Consider the following 17,107-nt stretch of genomic DNA (forward strand, 5'->3'; position numbering starts at 1 on the left):
ACCACCAGTAACCCTGGTGGTGTCGGGGAATCACCGGGAGGAGATCGAATTTTTTGTGACTCCGACCACCTCCCGTGTGATTTTAGGGTTCCCCTGGATGTTGAAACACAATCCCCGGATCGATTGGCCGTCCGGGGTAGTGGTTCAGTGGAGCGAAACCTGCCATCGGGTATGTTTAGGTTCCTCGGTTCCTCCCGGTTCTCAAGCCAGGGAGGAGGTCAGAGCCCCGCCCAATCTAGGGACGGTGCCGGTGCAGTACCATGACCTTGCGGAGGTGTTCAGCAAGGATCTGGCGCTCACCCTTCCCCCGCACCGCCCGTATGATTGTGCCATTGATTTGGTTCCAGGTGTTGAGTTCCCGTCCAGTAGGCTGTACAACCTCCCACGTTCTGAGCACGAATCAATGGAGACCTACATCCGGAACTCTGTGGCTGCCGGGTTGATCCGGAATTCCACCTCCCCGATGGGTGCGGGTTTCTTTTTTGTGGGGAAAAAGGATGGCGGATTACGTCCATGTATCGATTACAGGGGGCTGAACGAAATCACGGTTCGTAACCGATACCCCTTACCCTTGTTGGATTCGGTGTTCACGCCCCTGCATGGAGCCGAGATATTCACCAAGCTTGATCTTAGGAATGCATATCACCTGGTTCGGATCTGGAAGGGAGACGAGTGGAAGACGGCATTTAACACCCCCTTAGGTCATTTTGAGTACCTGGTCATGCCGTTCGGTCTTACAAACGCTCCCGCGACGTTCCAAGCATTAGTTAATGACGTCTTGCGGGACTTCCTGCACCGATTCGTCTTCGTATATCTAGACGATATACTCATCTTTTCTCCGGATCCTGAGACCCATGTTCGACATGTACGTCAGGTCCTGCAGCGGTTGTTAGAGAACCGGCTGTTTGTGAAGGGCGAGAAGTGTGAGTTCCACCGCACTTCTTTGTCCTTCCTGGGGTTCATCATCTCCTCCAACTCCGTCGCTCCCGATCCGGCCAAGGTTGCGGCGGTGAGAGACTGGCCCCAACCCACAAGCCGTAGGAAGCTGCAACAGTTCCTCGGCTTTGCTAATTTCTACAGGAGGTTCATTAAGGGCTACAGTCAGGTAGTTAGCCCCCTGACAGCCCTGACCTCGCCAAAAGTTCCCTTCACCTGGTCGGATCGTTGCGATGCCGCGTTCAAGGAGTTGAAACGGCGCTTCTCGTCTGCACCCGTTCTGGTGCAGCCCGATCCTAGTCGCCAGTTAGTGGTTGAAGTGGATGCCTCGGACTCAGGGATAGGAGCCGTGCTGTCCCAGAGCGGGAAGACCGATAAGGTCCTTCACCCGTGTGCCTATTTTTCCCGCAGGTTGACCCCGGCCGAACGGAACTATGACGTCGGCAATCGAGAACTCCTTGCGGTGAAAGAGGCTCTTGAGGAGTGGAGACATCTGTTGGAGGGAACGTCCGTGCCATTCACGGTTTTCACTGACCACCGGAACCTGGAGTATATCAGGACCGCCAAGCGGCTGAATCCCAGGCAAGCCCGCTGGTCACTGTTCTTCGGCCGTTTTGACTTCCGGATCACCTACCGTCCCGGGACCAAAAATCAAAGATCGGATGCTTTGTCCCGGGTACACGAAGACGAAGTCAGAATGGAGTCGTCGGATCCCCCGGATCCCATCATCCCGGAGTCCACTATCGTGGCCACCCTCACCTGGGACGTGGAGAAGACCGTCCGGGAGGCCCTGGCACGAAACCCGGACCCCGGAACCGGGCCGAGGAATAGACTCTACGTCCCACCAGAAGCAAGGGCTGCGGTTCTGGACTTCTGTCACGGTTCTAAGTTCTCCTGTCATCCGGGGGTGAAAAGAACCGTGGCAGTCGTCCGGCAGCGCTTCTGGTGGGCGTCCCTGGAGACCGACGTCCGGGATTATATCCAGGCCTGTACCACCTGCGCCAGGGGCAAAGCCGACCACCGCAAATCATCGGGATTGCTACAGCCGCTGCCCATACCTCATCGCCCCTGGTCTCACATCGGCCTGGATTTTGTCACGGGTCTCCCACCATCCCAGGGAAACACCGTCATCCTCACGATAGTGGACCGATTCTCCAAGGCGGCCCACTTCGTGGCCCTCCCGAAGCTCCCAACGGCCCAGGAGACAGCGGACCTCCTGGTCCACCACGTCGTCCGGCTGCATGGGATACCATCAGACATCGTCTCCGATCGCGGTCCCCAGTTCTCCTCGCAAGTCTGGAGGAGCTTCTGCTGGGAACTGGGGGCCACGTTCAGTCTCTCGTCCGGGTATCATAAGCAGAACGGGCCAACCAAGAGATGGAGCAGACCCTACGTTGTGTGACAGCCGTGCACTCGGCGGCCTGGAGTACCCATCTGGCCTGGATCGAGTACGCCCACAACAGTCAAGTGTTGTTATGTGTCGGACGCAGCTCGGAGAACCGACCAGCGTTTGAAGGACCCAGTATGAAATAAGCAGAGCACGGTACAAAGGCTAACTGAATTTAATACATAACAGTGATCATAATAATAATAAAAGGTGCGGTCTGGCGTGGTGCGCTCCCAGCAGCGCTAATGGTCCGGAGCCAGAAGCTGTTTCGGACCCAAGGACCCCGCCGACACCCCCCAGGTGGCCGCAACAACCGAGTCTCAGGAAGTGTGCTGACGAGCGTGAGACCTCACCCTCTCCTCTTTCACAGACCGTGCATCAAACCTGGACATTCTCAGCGTCCGCTGCTGATGAGATGGCTCCCAAGACGACGATCTCACCCGTCTGGTCACAAGGTCGAGTCTCTGGCAAATGCACACTGTGCACTTCAGTCTTAAATGCCAACATACTCCAATCCCTCCAGATGCACCTCAGCTGTGAGTCCTGACGAGTCGCAGGTGATCAGGGTGAAGTCCTAACAGCCTCAGCAACACAGCCACTCAGTCCCAAATGCATGCCACCTGGGAGGAAACACAAAAGGCAAACAAACCGGCAGCCAGGCCCCCCCAGCCATACAACAAGTGTCATCAGCCACCGGCCTCTCCCCTTTTGAGGTGTGTTTGGGGTATCAGCCCCCATTGTTTCCGGTGGTTGAGGGAGAGGTCGGTGTGCCCTCGGTCCAGGCCCACCTGCGGAAGTGCCGTCGGGTGTGGCGTGCCGCCCGTTCTGCTTTGTTGAAGGCCCGGATGAGGGCGAAGACCCATGCAGACCGACGGCGGACCCCGGCCCCAACGTATCGCCCCAGGCAGGAGGTGTGGTTGTCCACCAAGGACATCCCACTACAAGTGGCCTCCCCGAAACTGAAGGACCGCTACATAGGACCATACAAGATCCTCAAGGTCATCAACCCCGCCGCAGTGAGGCTTCAGCTTCCGGCCTCACTGCGGATCCATCCCGTGTTCCACGTGTCTAGACTCAAACCACATCACACCTCGCCCCTCTGTACTCCCGGTCCGGCGCCACCCCCTGCCCGGATCATCGATGGCGAGCCGGCTTGGATTGTGCGCCGGCTTCTGGACGTCCGACGGATGGGCCGGGGCTTTCAATATCTGGTGGACTGGGAGGGGTACGGCCCCGAAGAACGCTCCTGGGTGAAGAAGAGCTTCATCCTGGACCCGGCCCTCCTGGCCGACTTCTACCGCCGCCACCCGGACAAGCCCGGTCGGGCGCCAGGAGGCGCCCGTTGAGGGGGGGGTCCTGTTGTGTGGACCGCTGAAGAGGAGGTACTGCTGGCCCACCACCACCAGAGGGTGCCCTGCCTGGAGTGCGGGCTCCAGGCACCAGAGGGCGCTGCCGCCTCACAGGAGCAGCCAAGGTGACAGCTGTCACCTATCAACCGAGACAGCTGACATCCATCAGCAGAGGGGTATATCAGCTGGACGGCATCTCCACCTCATTGCCGAGATATCGCTCTACCAAGGAGGTAACGTATCCAGCCCAACGAATTGTCTTCTGACTATTGAATACTTTTGCCTTTGCACAGAAAGAGAGAAGAACAGCAGGAGACTGTATTTTGGGATAACTACTCGCATTCCTGCACTACAGTGTTGTTGTTGATTAGAGGTGGAGGTGGTGTTTCCACCCTACGTGTTGCTGGGTGCAGCCGCACCCACATCTGACTGTTTCTGTTCCTCGCCAGCAGTACCGGATCCGACGAGCGGAGGCAGTGGCCACCTGGGAGTTCGGGACTTGGCGGCTCCAGTATTCCCGGGGTTTGGTGGCGGAGGAAATCGGGTGGTTCCGGTTCAACTCGGACAGACGTCTCCTATTGTCGAGCCTGCCCACACGACACCATTGGAATTGGTTATAACCACAATTGTAATCTGTTGTGTTTGTTGTGCGTATTCACAACAGTAAAGCTTTGTTATTTGACTTTCTCCATTGTCCGTTCATTTGCGCCCCCCTGTTGTGGGTCCGTGTTCCTACACTTTCACAACAGTATCCAACTGGTTTCTTTTTATTACCATGTTGTTGTAGCTGCACACATGAATCCCTGTTTTGTGTCCACCATGAGAGTGAATGGCTTGGCATAATTGGGCAGAGATAATACTGTGGAACTCACAAGTTCTTGTTTAAGAGCTGTAAACTGTTCTTCAGCTTCTTTATTCCACTGTATTTTGTCAGTCATATCCATTGGTATAGAGTGTATTAAATCCTGCAATTTCTGCACCTTCTCTGCATAACATGGAATCCAGGCTCTGCAATAAATACAGATACCCAAAAAAGTCATCTTTTCTTTTTTTGTTGACGGTTTAGGCGCTTTGAGAATAGCGTGCTTTCGATCATCTTGTATTCGTTTCCCCTCAGCTGATAGGACGTGGCCTAAATAAGTCACTTGTGGTTGCACAAACTGCAACTTTTGGTTTTTAATTTTACTTCCTGTTTCTGCCAAATGTTGCAAAAGCATCATAGTACATTTTGTACAGCTGTCTTTTGTCTTTCCTGCCACCAAAATGTCATCTACATACACCAAGATTTGTGAATCTTCTGGTGGAGTAAATGAAGATAAGCAACAATTTATTGCTTGTGTAAAAATGGTCGGACTGTCAGCAAAACCTTGAGGGAGTCTTGTATATGTGTATCTTTTCCCTTTGAATGTAAAAGCAAACCAAAATTGAGAGTCTGGATGAACAGGTACTGAGAAAAATGCATTACTGATGTCTATGACAGAGAAGTACATGTTTCCAGGACTTAATCTATTTAGCAGCGTATGTGGGTCTGGGACCAGAGGGGCACTAGTTTCTACTGCAGCATTTACTGCACGTAGGTCTTGTACCATTCGCCAATTCTGATTGTCTGCTTTTTTCACAGGATATATTGGAGTGTTACAGGATGCATCTAAACATTCCCTGATGACTCCTGCTTCCAATAATTCTGCAATAACCGGTTCAATTCCTTTTTCTGTTTCAGGTTTTAACGGATATTGTTTGATCCGTGGTCTCCAATCAGATCGTGGCTTGATTTTGACTGGCGGAATATTTTTCAACAGTCCTACATCTGTGGGTGCATTCACCCAGAGATGAGGAGGCAGTTTGGCCAATAAAGTCTCATCTTCTTGTGTCAACAACACAGATGTTGTTAAATTTCAATCGTCCAGATCTACTTCATGTATCACCGGTGTCGTCCAAGCACTTACAAACATGTATTTCCGATACAAGCCTGTGGATGGACTGAAATCCCACACCGACACTGCATCTGCTTCGTGCCAATCAGTCGCTTCCTCAGCTATTTTAGCAATTCCTGCAAGGTCCTTCCAGGACTGAGTGTCTGCCCTTATCAGTGAAATATGCGGCACAGCCTCAGGTTTTCCTCTGTACCATTTGTCTGCACTTTGGGTCAGCACTACACTACACACAGAGGTGGTTTTTCTGTCTGTGTATAGGTGTGCTACTGTCTGTAATTCTGATGGAACTTTCAGAAATCCTGCTCCATACCTTTCATCCTTTTGTGGAGTGAATAGCATAGTTATGTGTAGATCTTTTGGTGACATCATTACTACATGTTCTCTGTTTTCACAGGTCGTCAGACCTTCCTCCAATAATTGTTCAGTTTGTCTCAACTCCGACAGATCCAAAGAGTACTGCCAGGCCTGGGCCAAATTTGTATATACAGTAGCGGGCTGTCTCACAGCTCTCATACCACCTACTGTTGGTGTGACTCCTATAGATAAGGCAGTCATCAAATCTCGTCCCAGTAAATTTACTGGACAATGGCGCGAATAAACCACAGAGACACAAGCAGTTTGGTTCGTTTCAGGATCTTCAAAATTGACAAACTTCAATATTTTCTCTGAATTCACCTGTCCATTTGCAGATTTTACCCAAACGACTTCTTTTGCAAATTTAGTTCCGGGAGGTCTGTCTGTTATCACTGTCCTACATGCTCCTGTGTCACAGAGAAAATCCATGTCCTGTCCATTTACCTTTAGAGTCACCACAGGTCTTTCTTCCTCTTTATGGCCTCTACTCTCATCCGTGCTTCACTGAGCCATACTTTTGCACACTCTATTTCTCCTTCTTTTCTTGCGTTCCTGTTACCCTTTTTATTTGCTGCTGCTGCTGTAAGTTTTAACACCAAACCTTCACAATCTGGCACAACCAATTTACCTGAAAAGCCATATTTCTTTTTCCATTTAGTTATGTACTTCAGATTTTCCGGATTGCGTTTGTGCATGTATTTTTCGTCGCACTGAAATAGGGGCTTATTTTCTGTGCATGTGTTTCCCATGTTGGTCACCTATTCCCCTTCAATCAATCAATCAATTTTTTTATATAGCGCCAAATCACAACAAACAGTTGCCCCAAGGCGCTTTATATTGTAAGGCAAGGCCATACAATAATTATGTAAAACCCCAACGGTCAAAACGACCCCCTGTGAGCAAGCACTTGGCTACAGTGGGAAGGAAAAACTCCCTTTTAACAGGAAGAAACCTCCAGCAGAACCAGGCTCAGGGAGGGGAAGTCTTCTGCTGGGACTGGTTGGGGCTGAGGGAGAGAACCAGGAAAAAGACATGCTGTGGAGGGGAGCAGAGATCGATCACTAATGATTAAATGCAGAGTGGTGCATACGGAGCAAAAAGAGAAAGAAACAGTGCATCATGGGAACCCCCCAGCAGTCTACGTCTATAGCAGCATAACTAAGGGATGGTTCAGGGTCATCTGATCCAGCCCTAACTATAAGCTTTAGCAAAAAGGAAAGTTTTAAGCCTAATCTTAAAAGTAGAGAGGGTGTCTGTCTCCCTGATCTGAATTGGGAGCTGGTTCCACAGGAGAGGAGCCTGAAAGCTGAAGGCTCTGCCTCCCATTCTACTCTTACAAACCCTAGGAACTACAAGTAAGCCTGCAGTCTGAGAGCGAAGCGCTCTATTGGGGTGATATGGTACTACGAGGTCCCTAAGATAAGATGGGACCTGATTATTCAAAACCTTATAAGTAAGAAGAAGAATTTCACTCTGCAAAGTTCAGGTCAAGCTTCTACCCCGTGGGGCGGACCTTCCTTGGAATCCCCCTCTTTGCAGACTCGTCGGGAATATGTGAGTGTGGTGCATATGGACTTAAAATGACCTACTTTGCAGACAACGGGTCCACTTTTATCCCCTGATAAAATGGGATATCAAGCTGTCCGTGCTTCAGTCACTCACAGTCTCATTCTTTTATTATTACTAAGGAATACTCAGTCAAACAATACCACACATACAGTCCGACACTGTCACACACACACACACTCCCACAACCGCTCCAACTCTCACACATATACAAAATAAATTACAGATTACATCAATGATTGCAGTTACAGACAAGCCCTCATCTTAAAAAAATAATAATAAATCATTTTATATCAAGACATAAATAACACAACAAAATCCTTACAACAAAACAACAAAAACAGAATTTTCTCTCATTCATATCACAAACACACTTAGTCTCACTTTTGCAATAATCAATTAATTCGCATCTCTCTAACTGCTTCTCCTGAAATTTTTTCTTACTCCTCCTGTATTTCTCAGCCGGATGGGGACTCGAACCCCTCCGCCACCTGTGCCAGCAGGACCGGAGACTCTAACTCCCTCCCCCGCACTTTATTCCGGATGGAGACTCGAACCCCTCCGTCAAATGTGCCAGCAGGACCGGAGACTCTAACTCCCTCCCCCGCACTTTATTCCGGATGGGGACTCGAACCCCTCCTCAACATATTTTCCTCACAGGCAGGCAGTAATTACTTACGTTAATTTGTTGCGCCCCTCATTTGGTTCGGAGGCGTCGTCAATCTACTGCGGCGAGCGGAGGTGGACGTCTATAGTCACCGGCCCGACGGAGAATTCACTCCTCAGGACTTTCCTTCGATCCCTCTAGTGGAATCGGCCATGCACGGTCTGCGGTGTGTCTTTCTCCGTTCGCTCGAGAAGATCTGTCGACGCCCCACGTTGGGTGCCAAGAAAAAACTGTTGGGTTTGCACCCTGTTTTTGAAGAAATGAGAGGCACAGACACTGTAAAGAAACCAGTCAGAGAGAGACAAATATATATATATTTTTTTGCTCTGCGCAGAGGAGGAGAACAAGAAGCAGCTTATGTGCTAAGCTCCAAAGCTCTCCCAAAATCCCCTCCTCTGGCCCAGCCTTTTATTTAGTTCATCAACATGAGAAAAAACAAACAAGGACAGTCGGGAGAGGTTACACATGAGTCATGTCTGCAAGAGGGTGGTAGCAAAGCAAGGTAATGGCTGAAACCTTCCATTCCTGCAACATGAGCCTTGTGGCTCGTCAAAGCAGGATAAGGCACTTATGCAAAATGAAAAATAGTTTGCTCAATCATGAAGAATGCAGACAACAAGTCTTTCTTTCTAAAACCTCCTCTTCTCACTAAGAGGAAAAATAATATAAGCATAAACTATAAGAAAATAAATGATAATAATATAAGCATAAACTAAAGAAAATAAATGATAATATGAGCATGAACTATATAAAATCCTTGACAACCGCCAACCCGTTCACATCTCTAACCCTTTTTCCCCACTCGGCGACACACCCGCCGAGGAACAAACTCTGGTTATTGGCGACTCTGTTTAGAGAAATGTGAAGTTAACGACACCAGCAACCATAGTCAATTGTCTTCCAGGGGCCAGAGCAGGCGACATTGAAGGAAATTTGAAACTGCTGGCTAAGGCTAAGCGTAAATTTGGTAAGATTGTAATTCACCTTGGCAGTAATGACACCTGGTTACACCAATCGGAGGTCACTAAAATTAATATTGAATCGGTGTGTAACTTTGCAAAAACAATGTCAGACTCTGTAGTTTTCTCTGGGCCCCTCCCCATTCGGACCGGGAGTGACATGTTTAGCCGCATGTTCTCCTTGAATTGCTGTCTGTCTGAGTGGTGTCCAAAAAATGAGGTGGGCTTCATAGATAATTGGCAAAGCTTCTGGGGAAAACCTGGTCTTGTTAGGAGAGATGGCATCCATCCCACTTTGGATGGAGCAGCTCTCATTTCTAGAAATCTGGCCAATTTTCTTAAATCCTCCAAACCGTGACTATCCAGGGTTGGGACCAGGAAGCAGAGTTGTAGTCTTACACACCTCTCTGCAGCTTCTCTCCCCCTGCCATCCCCTCATTACCCTATCCCCGTAGAGACGGTGCCTGCTCACAGACCACCAATAACCAGCAAAAATCTATTTAAGCATAAAAATTCAAAAAGAAAAAATAATATAGCACCTTCAACTGCACCACAGACTAAAACAGTTAAATGCGGTCTATTAAACATTAGGTCTCTCTCTTCTAAGTCCCTGTTAGTAAATGATATAATAATTGATCAACATATTGATTTATTCTGCCTTACAGAAACCTGGTTACAGCAGGATGAATATGTTAGTTTAAATGAGTCAACACCCCCGAGTCACACTAACTGCCAGAACGCTCGTAGCACGGGCCGAGGCGCAGGATTTGCAGCAATCTTCCACTCCAGCTTATTAATTAATCAAAAACCCAGACAGAGCTTTAATTCATTTGAAAGCTTGTCTCTTAGTCTTGTCCATCCAAATTGGAAGTCTCAAAAACCAGTTTTATTTGTTGTTACCTATCGTCCACCTGGTCGTTACTGTGAGTTTCTCTGTGAATTTTCGGACCTTTCGTCTGACTTAGTGCTTAGCTCAGATAAGATAATTATAGTGGGCGATTTTAACATCCACATAGATGCTGAGAATGACAGCCTCAACACTGCATTTAATCTATTGTTAGACTCGATTGGCTTTGCTCAAAATGTAAATGAGTCCACCCACCACTTTAATCATTCCTTAGATCTTGTTCTGACATATGGTATGGAAATTGAAGACTTAACAGTATTCCCTGAAAACCCCCTTCTGTCTGATCATTTCTTAATAACATTTACATTTACTCTGATGGACTACCCAGCAGTGGGGAATAAGTTTCATTACAGTAGAAGTCTTTCAGAAAGCGCTGTAACTAGGTTTAAGGATATGATTCCTTCTTTATGTTCTCTAATGCCATATACCAACACAGTGCAGAGTAGCTTCCTAAACTCTGTGAGTGAGATAGATTATCTCGTCAATAGTTTTTGTCATGTATCATGTTAGTGTTGGGGTTTTTGTTTGTTCCCTTTTGTGGCTGGGTGGTTAGTGTTTGGGTTTTTGGGTCTGTATGTCTCTTGGCTGCATTCACTGTGCTTGGTGGGGGCGGTACTCAGTGAGTGGGTCACGCCCAGTTCTGGGCCTTTCTACACTTGTTTCCGGGAGTATTTAGACGCTACTAGTGTTGGGAAAGTGTAAGTACACGGACCCACAACAGGGGGCGCAAATGAACGGACAATGGAATAGGTCAAATAACACACTTTACTGTTGTGAATATGCACAACAAGTACAACAGATTACAATAATGGACAAAGTCAAATTCACACAGGTGTCGTGTGGGCAGGCTCGAAGATAGGAGACGCCTCTCCAAAGTAGAACCGGAACCACACGGTTTCCTCCGCCACCAGACCCCGGGAATACTGGAGCCGCCAAGTCCCGAATTCCCAGGTGGCCACTGCCTCCGCGTGTCGGACCTGGTACTGCTGGCGAGGAATAAAGAACAATTAAAGGAGGGCGCGTTCGCACCCCGGAATCCGAACGGCAGGTAAGCTACCTCCACCTCTCGTTGGAAAGTTCTCTCAGAGTAATGCACAAAGTCACAAAGATCACTGTCAAACAGTTAGCTGAGTACGTTACCTTCTCGGTAGAAACGATATCTCGGCAAAGAGGTGGAGACATCGTCCTGCTGATATACTCCTGCCGATCAGATGATTGGTAACAGCTGTTGCAGGTGATGCGTGACAGCTGTCACCCTGGCTGCTCCTGTGAGGCGGCTGCGCCCTCTGGTGCCTGGAGCCTGCACTCCAGACAGGGCGCCCTCTGGTGGTGGGCCAGCAGTACCTCCTCTTCTGGCGGCCCACACAACAACTAGTTGCACTTGGTGTTGCCTGATCGTTGTGCCCTGTGCCAGTGCTTCAAGCTCAGTACTACGTTTTGTTAAGCTGTCTCTTGGTGTTTTGACTGCCTGCCTGTGTTTTTGTCTACGCCTCTGCCTGATGTTTCGGATTTGGTTGCTCTTCTTGGACTGTCTGTTTGTGTACCGAACCTTGCTAAGCACCTCAGTAAAAGCCTCTCTGAACCAGAACCGTTCCAGTGAGTCCTGCATTTGTCTCCTGCCTTCCTCATCTGACAATTGTGATAGTTTTATATCCTCATTGAGGACAACTTTGGATGCTGTAGCTCCTCTGAAAAAGAGAGCCTTAAATCAGAAGTGCCTGACTCCGTGGTATAACTCACAAACTCGCAGCTTAAAGCAGATAACCCGTAAGTTGGAGAGGAAATGGCATCTCAATAATTTAGAAGATCTTCACTTAGCCTGGAAAAAGAGACTGTTGCTCTATAAAAAAGCCCTCCGTAAAGCTAGGACATCTTACTACTCATCACTAATTGAAGAAAATAAGAACAACCCCAGGTTTCTTTTCAGCACTGTAGCCAGGCTGACAAAGAGTCAGAGCTCTATTGAGCCGAGTATTCCTTTAACTTTAACTAGTAATGACTTCATGACTTTCTTTGCTAATAAAATTTTAACTATTAGAGAAAAAATTACTCATAACCATCCCAAAGACATATCATTCTCTTTGGCTGCTTTCAGTGATGCCGGTATTTGGTTAGACTCTTTCTCTCCGATTGTTCTGTCTGAGTTATTTTCATTAGTTACTTCCTCCAAACCATCAACATGTCTATTAGACCCCATTCCTACCAGGCTGCTCAAGGAAGCCCTACCATTATTTAATGCTTCGATCTTAAATATGATCAATCAATCAATCAATCAATCAATCAATTTTTTTATATAGCGCCAAATCACAACAAACAGTTGCCCCAAGGCGCTTTATATTGTAAGGCAAGGACATACAATAATTATGTAAAACCCCAACGGTCAAAACGACCCCCTGTGAGCAAGCACTTGGCTACAGTGGGAAGGAAAAACTCCCTTTTAACAGGAAGAAACCTCCAGCAGAACCACGCTCAGGGAGGGGAGTTGGCTATGTACCACAGGCTTTTAAGGTGGCAGTAATTAAACCATTACTTAAAAAGCCATCACTTGACCCAGCTATCTTAGCTAATTATAGGCCAATCTCCAACCTTCCTTTTCTCTCAAAAATTCTTGAAAGGGTAGTTGTAAAACAGCTAACTGATCATCTGCAGAGGAATGGTCTATTTGAAGAGTTTCAGTCAGGGTTTAGAATTCATCATAGTACAGAAACAGCATTAGTGAAGGTTACAAATGATCTTCTTATGGCCTCAGACAGTGGACTCATCTCTGTGCTTGTTCTGTTAGACCTCAGTGCTGCTTTTGATACTGTTGACCATCAAATTTTATTACAGAGATTAGAGCATGCCATAGGTATTAAAGGCACTGCGCTGCGGTGGTTTGAATCATATTTATCTAATAGATTACAATTTGTTCATGTAAATGGGGAATCTTCTTCACAGACTAAGGTTAATTATGGAGTTCCACAAGGTTCTGTGCTAGGACCAATTTTATTCACTTTATACATGCTTCCCTTAGGCAGTATTATTAGACGGCATTGCTTAAATTTTCATTGTTACGCAGATGATACCCAGCTTTATCTATCCATGAAGCCAGAGGACACACACCAATTAGCTAAACTGCAGGATTGTCTTACAGACATAAAGACATGGATGACCTCTAATTTCCTGCTTTTAAACTCAGATAAAACTGAAGCTATTGTACTTGGCCCCACAAATCTTAGAAACATGGTGTCTAACCAGATCCTTACTCTGGATGGCATTACCCTGACCTCTAGTAATACTGTGAGAAATCTTGGAGTCATTTTTGATCAGGATATGTCATTCAAAGCGCATATTAAACAAATATGTAGGACTGCTTTTTTGCATTTACGCAATATCTCTAAAATTAGAAAGGTCTTGTCTCAGAGTGATGCTGAAAAACTAATTCATGCATTTATTTCCTCTAGGCTGGACTACTGTAATTCATTATTATCAGGTTGTCCTAAAAGTTCCCTAAAAAGCCTTCAGTTAATTCAAAATGCTGCAGCTAGAGTACTGACGGGGACTAGAAGGAGAGAGCATATCTCACCCATATTGGCCTCTCTTCATTGGCTTCCTGTTAATTCTAGAAAAGAATTTAAAATTCTTCTTCTTACTTATAAGGTTTTGAATAATCAGGTCCCATCTTATTTTAGGGACCTCGTAGTACCATATCACCCCAATAGAGCGCTTCGCTCTCAGACTGCGGGCTTACTTGTAGTTCCTAGGGTTTGTAAGAGTAGAATGGGAGGTAGAGCCTTCAGCTTTCAGGCTCCTCTCCTGTGGAACCAGCTCCCAATTCAGATCAGGGAGACAGACACCCTCTCTACTTTTAAGATTAGGCTTAAAACTTTCCTTTTTGCTAAAGCTTATAGTTAGGGCTGGATCAGGTGACCCTGAACCATCCCTTAGTTATGCTGCTATAGACTTAGACTGCTGGGGGGTTCCCATGATGCACTGAGTGTTTCTTTCTCTTTTTGCTCTGTATGCACCACTCTGCATTTAATCATTAGTGATTGATCTCTGCTCCCCTCCACAGCATGTCTTTTTCCTGGTTCTCTCCCTCAGCCCCAACCAGTCCCAGCAGAAGACTGCCCCTCCCTGAGCCTGGTTCTGCTGGAGGTTTCTTCCTGTTAAAAGGGAGTTTTTCCTTCCCACTGTAGCCAAGTGCTTGCTCACAGGGGTAATTATTGTATGGCCTTGCCTTACAATATAAAGCGCCTTGGGGCAACTGTTTGTTGTGATTTGGCGCTATATAAATAAAATTGATTTGATTTATCAGTCTTATAGTTGGAAGAGATATTCCATTGCAGGCTGAAATATGTTTGTTGGGAATATACCCTGAGAATTTTGTTGTGTCTCAACGGCAGTCACTGCTTATTGATTTCGGTCTTTTACAAGCCAGAAGAGTAATTGCATTACTGTGTAAAAGTATGGACGACGTGCCTTCTATTGGAATGTGGACTAAAGAACTGATGTGCTGCCTCGCACTAGAGAAACTAACAAAAAAAAGAGAACAAAAAAAACTTTGCTCACTTATGGAGACCCTATATGGACTTTCTGGAATCTCACTACCCTGAGCTGTGATTAATAACACAAGTTCTGGAACTTATACACTGCTGTGACCCTTTTGGAGAATACTTTATTTTATTTTATTTTGTTTTATTAATGTGATTGATCTCACTGTTTTTTTGTTTTGTTTTGTTTTATATTTTTATCGACGCTGCTGTTGCCGGTTGGGGTTATAGGGGGTTATAATGTTCATGTTCCTCTGTTGATGTTCAAATCTTAAAAAATCATAATAAAAATATGTTTAAAAAAGAGATTTTAGTCTCAACGAGACTCTACCTGGTTAAATAAAGTAAACATAAGATTACAAAAAGACGGGGGTTTAAAAATAAACCCGAACTAAATCGTCTTCAGCAACCCGGTGTCTTTTGCCCTTCTGGCCAGCAGATGTCACTGTCGAGGCCTGTGTTATAAAGCTTTGAGTGTCGTGAAACCTGTTTTGGACTCGGTGTCTGAACCGTTTATTTATTTATTTATTATTTATTGTAATCTTTAAAGTAAACTATACATGAACATCAGAATGTCAGGGGGGAGGCAAAGGCAAAAGCAATTATATATTATATTATATATGTATTATATATATTACATACATTTTCTGTAACACAATGAAAAAAATACAAAAGAAAATGTCTATACAATATATGAGATCAAGAAATGTTGAATATATTAAGTGAGAAGCAGCTATTATATGTAAAGATTGCTTTTTGATTTGAGCTCTTTGCTATGGAGGACAAATACATTTCAATTTCTTTTATAACAGGGAAAAATAAAGTTGTGTTTGAAAATTTACATTTGTGTATGTAGAATTTTGAAAAAACAACAATTTAATTTAATTGTGTGTCTGAACCGTGTTTCATTGCGGCTCGGGGTGAGTGACGTGTTCCAGCGCAATTTCTCCAGCCAATCATGTTCGCGGGTGTAGGATGGATTTCCCCCGTTTCAGTAAGCACGCCCACTAGTGCAGCAAACCACGCCTCCCCGGTGCCACGTCCGGCGTGACGTTGCAGGAGGTCCGGGTGAGAGGAGTCGGAGGTTCGGCAGGTTGAAGGAGGTGAGACGGCGGTGATTATTTATAAGTCCGGTGTCCCGTACAGTTGGAACAGTAAAGAAGTTTTGACGTGAAGTGTATGTTTTTGACGTTAGCACGATGTTGGCTTCCGCCTGTGGTTTATAAATGTCGGAAGTCACCATGGAGACGGTGAACGCAGCACATTATTGTGAAGATGCTGTTGATGTTAAAGGTCTGAATTGTGATTTCGAAGTGATTTATCTGGTTGTGGAGGCAGCGGGCGCGTTTAAAGGTTGAAGATGATGAGTAACGTGCTGTCCTGACTTCCTGCTCCACTTTACTGCTCTGACTGGGTGTTGGCTCCAACAATAAAACATTTCATTCATTCCTTCTGTTAACGCAGTTGTACTTTTGCATTGTTGGCACCAGTTTCCCCAGTCTTGCCGGTAATGCCTGAGCTGTTTTCTTTCTTTAAATGTCTTTTTGGTGGGTATTTGTTGCAGTGTCAGACATCATGGACCCAAACGCCAGCGGACTCACCCAGCAGTTGGCCAAAGTGGGCCAGTCTCACCTCCTGCAGTTTTGGAACGAGCTGAACCCTGAGGAACAGGCCGACTTGATCCTTCAGCTAGAAGAAATGGACTTTGAGGAGATAAACGGATTCTTCCGGAAGGCCATGGAGATGTCTGGCAGCAGCAGACAGGGGAAGATGGACGGGCGCATGGAGCCCGTGCCCCGGGAGGTGCTGGGCAGCGTCACCAGGGACAGGGAGAGACTCAGAGCCTGGGAGGCAGACGGTAAAGAAGACTTACAAACATGTGCCCTTCAAAATAATATTCTACATCTGCTGCACAACTTTGACTATATGAATCCGAGCCTTCCTTTGTACCACACAAGGAAAGGATGGCTCCCTTGTTTCCCCCACTGACAGTAAAATTATCTGTAATATTGGTTAACCTGGGAGATATGTACAGACACCATGACTAAAAAAAAGATTTAAACTCAATGTCCCGCTGCTGCACACAATGATATGTGTGTGTTAAATCAGTTAGAATATCTGCTTAATTCCCACATGAATATTTATTTCAGTTTTTATTCATCATGTCACATTTTCTCTGTACGAACTGACATTCATTGTTTGGACAATTCCCAAAATTGATGGAATTTATTTGTAAAAGTTCTGATTGAATGATTGGGTTCATTTGTGGTTAATTCAGGAATCTTTGACGGTATTTAAGGGCACCAGTAGAACGAGTGCCTTCTTGTGTTTAAGAGCTATGAAAAAAGAATGACGACTTTTCTTTCTGGGGTCACCACCAGCACATCATCTGTCTCCACCTCATCCTGTCCTCTGCATCTTCCTTTGTCACCCCAAGCACTTGCATGTCCTCCCTCAGCACATTTGGCTTTCCTCTTCTCCTGCCTAGTGGCTCCATTCTCAGCATCTTTCTTCCT

The 17,107-nt window shown here is 46.4% G+C and overlaps 1 protein-coding gene across 3 annotated transcripts in view; it reads left to right on the plus strand.

Moving 5' to 3' along the window:
• The first annotated feature begins 15,620 nt into the window (after window positions 1-15,620).
• uap1 (UDP-N-acetylglucosamine pyrophosphorylase 1) overlaps window positions 15,621-17,107 on the plus strand; it is a 104,122-nt gene continuing 102,635 nt past the window's right edge. For 2 of the 3 annotated variants that reach the window (XM_034180762.1, XM_034180761.1), the window contains exons 1-2: window positions 15,621-15,694; window positions 16,156-16,449. In XM_034180762.1, the coding sequence (XP_034036653.1) occupies window positions 16,167-16,449 (283 nt within the window). In that variant the 5' untranslated portion in view covers window positions 15,621-15,694; window positions 16,156-16,166. Of the gene's footprint in view, window positions 15,695-16,155; window positions 16,450-17,107 lie in introns of those variants that run through there. The other variant, XM_034180760.1, reaches the window with a different exon arrangement.

The sequence above is a fragment of the Thalassophryne amazonica genome, chromosome 10 (genome assembly GCF_902500255.1).
Source record: "Thalassophryne amazonica chromosome 10, fThaAma1.1, whole genome shotgun sequence".
NCBI lineage: Eukaryota > Metazoa > Chordata > Actinopteri > Batrachoidiformes > Batrachoididae > Thalassophryne > Thalassophryne amazonica.